Source organism: Lagopus leucura, unplaced genomic scaffold (assembly GCF_019238085.1).
Source record: "Lagopus leucura isolate 7727_CA_CO unplaced genomic scaffold, USGS_WTPT01 34970-0_obj-0_obj, whole genome shotgun sequence".
NCBI lineage: Eukaryota > Metazoa > Chordata > Aves > Galliformes > Phasianidae > Lagopus > Lagopus leucura.
Genome location: NW_024968605.1, coordinates 11,444 through 18,778, shown reverse-complemented (window position 1 = coordinate 18,778; position 7,335 = coordinate 11,444). Strand labels below are relative to the sequence as shown.

The 7,335-nt window shown below is 61.5% G+C and overlaps 1 protein-coding gene across 1 annotated transcript in view; it reads right to left on the bottom strand.

Moving 5' to 3' along the window:
* LOC122193737 (zinc finger protein 239-like) overlaps positions 1-358 on the bottom strand; it is a 2,489-nt gene extending 2,131 nt beyond the window's left edge. The window contains exon 1 of the mRNA XM_042894601.1: positions 343-358. Coding sequence (XP_042750535.1) covers positions 343-351 — 9 coding nt within the window. The 5' untranslated portion in view covers positions 352-358. The remainder of the gene's footprint in view (positions 1-342) is intronic.
* Between the last annotated feature and the right edge of the window lie 6,977 nt (positions 359-7,335).

Sequence of the window (7,335 nt, the reverse complement as noted above, 5' to 3'; positions counted from 1 at the left end):
GGGGGGGGGGGGGGAGTATCTGGATGGGGTGTGGGTACTGGGATGGGGTATGGTTATCAGGATGGGGCACAGGTATTGGGATGGGGTATGGGTATGGGGTTAGGGGGTGGGTGCCGGGCTGGGGTGTGGGATGAGGGTTTGGGTACCAGGGTGGGGAGCGGGTATCGGGATGTCGGTATCAGGATGGACTGCGGGCGTCGGGATGGGGTACGGGCTCCGGAATGGGAGTGTAGGTTTAGGAATGCGGTCTGGGTACCGGGATGGGGTGTCGGTACCGGGATGCGGTGTGGGTACCAGGACGGGGCGCGGGTATCGCGATGGGACGCGTGTTTGGGGTCTCACCCGCTGCATCGCTGTCGGCGCTGGGGGGGGGGGGGGGGGGGGCGGGGGCCCCGCCGTGGGGGGGGGGCCCCAGGGGGGGGGGGGGGGCGGGACGGGGCGGAGCGGAGCGGAGCATCGCGGCGTTCGGCTCTGCCGTCCGTGCGCAATGGCTGCAGAGATCAGGCGGCTCCTCCCCAACAGTGGTGGGGGGAACCGAACCGCCGGGCTCTGTCTGCCGGGCGAGGGGCAGCAAATGGGGAAACTGAGGCACGCAGCCCCCCCTCCCCTCTCCCCCCCACGGGGTGTCTGTTTTTTGGGGGTGCAAATATATTGGGGTATCCGGGTTGTTGGAATCTCGGGTTATTGGTTGGCGAGGTGATCATCGTGCCACTGTTGGGGTGCCCAGTTACTGGGGTGCCCGGTTATTGGGATCAGAGGCTATTGGGGGGCCCAGTTCCTGGGGTGCAAAGTTGCTGGGTGCCAGGTTGTTGTGGTGCACCACCTACTGAGGTGCTGCTGGGTTCTCGGTTTATATATGGCCTCTGACTGATTACTGGGGTGCCCCACTGATGTAATTCCAGATCATTGGGGTGCTTGGTTCTTGAGGCTCCCAGGTCATTGGAGTGCCCATGTTATTGGGGAGCTGGTTTATTGGGGAGCCCAGTTATTGGGATGCTTGGCTGTTGGTATGCCAGGCTGTTTTGTGCCTCATTATTGAGGTATCCGGGTTATTGGGGTGCACAGTTATTGGGGCAGTGAGGGGGGGAGTGATGGGCGCACAGCTGGGCAGGTGCTCCTGGGGTGCAGTGGGGTGACAGCAGGACGTGGACAGGGAGCAGGAATGTATTGGGGCAGGAGTGTATTGGGGTAAGAATGTGTTGGGGAAGGAATATGTTGGGGCAGGGAGGCAGTGGGGCAGGAATGGGTTGGGGTAAGAATGAATTGGGGCAGGAGTGGATTGGGACAGGGATGCTTTGGGGAAGAAATGCCTTGGGACAGCGGTGCATTGGGGCAGGAGTGCGTTGGGGTAAGAACGCATCGGGGCAGTGATGGGAGGCGCAGGCAGGCTGCAGATGTGGGGAGATGAACATCATGGGTGCTGCAGATTTCGTGTTTCCAAGCTGTGGGGTCCCACACACCTGCAGAGCTCCCGCGTCCCACAGCGCGCATGGCAGACGCAGATAACGCAGCGAGTTGCATCCCGGTGCTGCGGGTGCCGAGTTAAACCTGTGCCCCAAATCACAGCTCTGAGGGGGGAGGGAGATGAGCAGCAGCACCAGGAGGTGCTCGGGGGGAGTTGGGATGGGGACAGCACGCCGTGCCCTGATTTTGGTGGGAGGGAACCGGGGGGGCTGCGTTTGGGTTTGGGCTGGAGCCGATGGTGAGAGCGCATGGATGTTTTGGTGAGCACTGGGCAGCACGGCGCAGAGCCGAGGATGGTGCCATGCAGGAGGGCTGACGGCCCGACAACGGGGGTCCCCTGCTGGGAGGACGATGGTTTGGGAGGAAGGTGGGGGATGTGGTCCCCCTTCGTGGTTACGCAATGTGGTTCGCAGTGAAATCCCCGGCGCAGGGATGAGCACTCAGAGCACAGCAGATGGGAGCAGTGCTGACACCCCCGGCCGAGGAATCACGCGCAGGCGGTGTGAAGGGGGGAGGAGGGGGGAAAGGATTTTCCCAGTGTGGGAGCCAAGTGCTGCTCTGCAGCCCGCAGCATGGCGCTGGGGGGGGGGGGGGGCTCCTTTGACTTTTGTTGCCGCAGGGAATGGGAATTTGGGGGGAATTTGGTGGGCAGCTGAAGCGCCGGTGCTCCATGCCAAACTTCTGAGGGGAAACTCCTGCCTGGCTGTGCCCGCCTGGTGGCAGCATGGTGGCACTGTAATGTGCCACAAGGTGCAGCGCAGTGCCAGGCTGTGCCGTGCAGCGCTGTGCCATGCAGTGCAGTGCCAGGCTGTGCCATGCAGTGCTGTGCCAGGCTGTGCTGTGCCATGCAGCGCTGTGCCATGCAGCGCTGTGCCATGCAGTGCAGTGCCAGGCTGTGCCATGCAGCACTGTGCCATGCAGCGCTGTGCCAGGCTGTGCTGTGCCGTGCAGTTCCATACGGCACTGTGCCACGCCGTGCCGCATGGTGCCCAGCAGCACCGCCACCAGCTGGAGCTCCAGGCAGGATCCCAGCTCTCGTTAAGCCATGCTGTGGGTTCACAGCCAGGGGAAGGTGATGCTGTGGGGCAGGAGCCACGCGTGCAGCCTGGTGCTGAGACGTTTGTGTGTGTTGGGAGGCAGACCTGCACCCCAGGTTGCGGCGCACCGAGTGCCGGGCAGGGGCACAGTCTGTATCTGGGGAGCACCAGCACCGCAGCCACATAGATGCTGCAATCCCTCTGATTTTCCCATTTATTTCACTCGCACTGAGCATCCCAGTGCCGTCCCACTGGATTCACATTGCAGCCCGGCAGGAGTTGCCCCTCACACCCCAGCATCCCTCAGGTGACGTCCTGCGGTGCCACCTCCGGCTCAGCCCCAACGTCTCCGCCGTCCCCGTGCCCCTGCCCCCCCGAGCCGAGGCCCAGCCGTGCCGTGGGGAGCAGCAAACCCTTCAATGGTGTCAGGGGTGGCTTTGGGCCCCCCCCCCTTCTCAGGCCCATCTGCTGCCCTACTTGCATGCCGGCGGCCCCCGCGCTTCGCTTTCCAGGGAAAGTGATTTTCTTGACGGCCGGCAGATGTGCTGCAGCTCCTCCTGCAAAGCCGCTTCCTGCCAGCGCCGCCGGCGCTGCCTGCGGGCTGTGACACACGGCCTTCCTGGGGGGCAGAGCTGGGGCTTTGCGTTCCTGCATTGCTGGCAAGCAGGGCAGGCCGTGCTGCATGCCAGCGGTGTTGGAAACGGAGCAGCGGAGCTTTGGGCGGCTCACCGGGCACCGCGAGCGGCCGTGTGTCCCCCGAGGCCTCTCCTCTCAGCACAGCACCGCGTGCTGCTGATTACGCAGAGGATGAAGTCCTTTTCTGGGACTTTTTTGGGGCTTTTTTGGGCTGCCCTACTTGCGCTGTGCTGCTGGCCCCAACGTGCACAGCTCACACGTGGCGGTGGCTGCGGCGCCGCACGGTGCTTCGGGTGCCGCCTGGGGAGCACGGGACGCTCCCTCTGTCCTCAGCACTCCTCTGGGCTTTGTGACACCGCCAAAAAGTGTGAAAAATGCAAAAAAAAAAAAAGAAAAAAAAGAAAAAAATTCTTCTTTCTTTGCTGCTCCAAATGAATACAGGAGGCGAGGAGGACAATCCCCAATTATATCTCTGTGGTGTGGCCGAGGCTGGAAGGGCTGAGCGAATCGAGCACAGCCAGGAGTGTCCGTCATCCTTTTCTCAGCACCGTTACGGGGACACATTTCTGGGTCTGTGCTGTGGCAGTGCTGCAGTGGGGGGCTGGCTGCCACGTGCCCTGCACTGCGGCTCCGCACCCCGGCGTGCTGCAGGCACCAACGCTGCTCCTTCTGCAGCCACAGCCCCAGGAGCACCGAGGTCTCTCTGTCTATGGAATGCCACCAAGCCCTCCCCACCTCGCAGAATTAATAGGGCCAAACCAAGCCCTGCTCGCACTGTTGTGCCACCGCTGAGGTTGGTGAGGCCCCTTCCCACCCCACAGCCCCCATTCGCTGACCCTCACAGACGTGGGCCCCCCATCCACGGGAGCAGGATCCTCGTGCTGAGCTCACAGCGTCATGGAGGAGGAGGAGAGGGGCGATGTCAGCGCCGCAGGGCAGCGTGGCTGAGTGCAGAACTGCTCCGCTGAGTCAGAAATGTGTGCCGGGAACTTTCGGTCGCAGGTCCCACAGTGCAGAGACAGCAATTAACCTTTGTGCAATTAGATTTCCCCCAAGGATGGGGCTTCATCAGGCCGGAACAAAGGGCGCCTTGGGGAGATGTGGGAGCACCGGCACCCGGCACCGCGCTGTGGATGGTTGGGCAGCGGGCAGGCAGAGTCCTGCATGCATCCTGATGGGATGGATGGATGGACAGACTGATGGAAAGGCTGAAGGGACATCGTGGGGCTGCTCTGCTGCTTGGGACAGGGGAAGAGCAGAGCGCTCAGGCAGCATAGAGGAGTTCTGGGGGCCTTCTCTGACGTAGGGGAAAGCATCCCTCCAGTGAAGCGCTGTGCTGGGCTGGGGAGGCAGCAGCTCATAAAAGAGCTGAGTGATGGAAGATTTTCTCTGGAAAGAACAGAACAGCTGGCGGAGGAGACAAGAGAGCTCATGGGCTGTTATCTGCTTTGCTATTATCTCAGTGACTGCAGTTATGAAATGGGGGGGAAAAAAACACATCTGGTGTGAGAGCACAGCCGGAGCAATTGGGAACCGCAGAGCAGGAGGAGGAGAACCGAACCACAGCAACCGCCTTGAGGAGTGGGCAGCCCCAAAGGACGCGTGGAGGAGCACAGCACAGTGCTGGGCCAGACCCTCTGGGCTGGAGGAGCAGCTGGTGATGGAGGGGATGGGGCTGAGGAGAGCTGCATTCAACCTTCACGGAGGCAGAGCAGAGCTTGGGGTCAACCAGATGGGTGCATGGTGTTCGCTGGGGGAGGTGGCCCACTCTGCATAGGGGGTTTCCTGCTCGCACCTCTGGTCCATTCTTTCCTCCACAGTCCTCAGCCCTGCCCCATGCCCGGCCCCAGCCCAGAGCAGTTATTGCTGATCCACCAGCCCCTCTCCCTGCAGGTTCTGCTGCTGGCACGGGGTTCCCGGCACGCTCCAGTGTCTGCAGCGGGACTCAGCACTGCTGCCATCAGTGGGAAAACAGCCGTGGCTGAACTTGGCTGCGTCACATGGTGACCTTTGGAACGGCCCCGGCGCATCACTTGGAGGGCACGAGGCACCCGGGGAGCTCTGATTGGAGGGAGATGGCAGCAAACATCGTGTTTTTATGTCATAAGCCAGGAATGGGCTCCTTCATGAATAAAGGTGGCACGGTTTCACAAGAAGCGGAGTGGCGGCTGCAGGAGGGGGGGCTCAGGGCATCAGCTTCAAAAAGCCACTTCTTGTTACTGCAGGACCTGAGCCTGGGAGGCAGCCTGGTCTGGCACTCGTAGCACCAACTAGATGGGCATTACGGTCCTTTTCAACCCGGGCCATTCTCTGATTTCATGATGAGACAAGGGGAGGGAACTGGAGGTGGGACGCAGGCAAAACCCACAGCAGATGTTTGGGGCGATCAGGGGGAGGGCATCCCTGCAATGCTGAGTTGGGTCCAGCAGCACCCGCAGGCAGGAGGCAGCAGGCTCCCCTTCTAGCCTTCCTCCTCCCTGTCCTCTTCCTCCTCCAGGGGTGCTGATGGATCCTCTCCTCTTTTCTGGGCAGGACATTCAGAACAGCTCCTGTGTGCCCACTGTGCCCCATGGAGGAGGCTGCCAGGCCCTGGGCTCATTGCATCCCAAAGCTGCTTTCCCAGCAGCACAGCACACGGCATGAGGAGCATCGCTCTCCGCTCCCCGCGGCGTTGGGCCGCTGCCGCGTGCTGCGCGCTGCCGATAAGTTCTCCTGCTGGGTGATCAATGAATGCCCGCTGGGAAGCTTTTGCTGAAAGGCTCCTTTCGTTCCAGGCGTCCTCGTGTGGAGTCCATTTATAGAAATGGGAGATTTTATAGAAACACAGGAAAAGTTGGAACAAATCCTTGGCGCGTCCGAGCTCGCAGTGCGGCTGTGGGCACTGCAGGAGCTGTGCTGGCAGCGCTGCTGTGGTGCAGGGGGATCACAGCTGTTGTCTCTGCTCCATAGATGTTAAACCACGGACAGAGTGCTTTCCCAGCACGGCTCTGCTCGGCACTTCCTGGCATCACATCCTCCTCCTCCGGGGCTCCTAACACTGGGGCTGGCACTAGACCTCCAAGGTCCCCGGCTCCAGGTGCCCAGCTCCCAGCGCCGTGTCTCAGCTCCACATCCCATTTCCAGGTCCTATTTCTGTGTCCCATCTCAAAATTCCGTCTCTATGTCCCAACTCCACGTCCCATTTCCTGCCTCCCTACCAGCTGCACTGCTGTGACTCCGGCAGCTGCTCTCACCACCAACCGTGGAGGTTCAGCCCCCGACACCCGCGGAGCCCACCAGCACCATTCTGCAGGGCTCAGCTACGATGGGGGAGGGCATCATCCAGACCTTAGGGTGTGGGAGGTGAGGCTCAAGGGAACAGAGCCACAAGGTGTCATAGAGGCATCCCATGGTGATGTGCCGGGGGGAAGGGGCCAGGAGCAGCCAGGTGATGGGAGCAGCCATGGGGATGGGTGGAGACGGGTATCGGTGTTACCATGGCAGTGGATGTTGTCGTGAGGATGGGGGTAGATGAGAAGTGAGGGGTGCAGCCATGGGGATGGTGTAGCCATGGGGATGGTGTAGCCATGGGATGGTGTAGCCACAGGAGGGCTGTTATGGTTTTCAGGGGTTTTCCTAGCTCCCAGCCCCTGTGATGGGGATGTACAAATGGGACAAAAGCTGAAAAATGAATCCGGTGTCACAGGGTTCAGTGGGGTCTATGGGGAGCCCAAGACGTGGGGTTTGGGGACATGGGGACCTAGGGCTCCATGGTGCCTGGTGTCCTCAGAGACATGGAGATGAAGGGGGCCGTGGGGCTCGGTGGGGTTTGTACCCATGGGCACATCAGGACCAGTGGAGGCTGGGGACATGGATCTCATTGGGGTCCGTGCCCATAGGGATGAGGGGCTCATTGGAGATGTGTGCAGTGCATGGGACCCCTGGAACAGGGCTGCTGGGTGGGGGTCTCCCTTCCTGACCCCCAGGATTGAGCCTGTCTGAGCTGCAGCCCCACAACCTCGTCTCCACTGTGTGCCACTAAAGGGGGGGCTGAGCCATGGGTGGGGGACCTGAGCCCCTTGGGACATCCTGGTCCCACTGGGGTGGGGATCCTGGTCCCACAGAGGGGATCTGGACTCCAAGAAGGGGATGGAGCTGCAAAGCGACAGGGATCTCAGCCTCATGGGTCTGTGTGTGAGGGGGCCCTAGTACTTTGGGG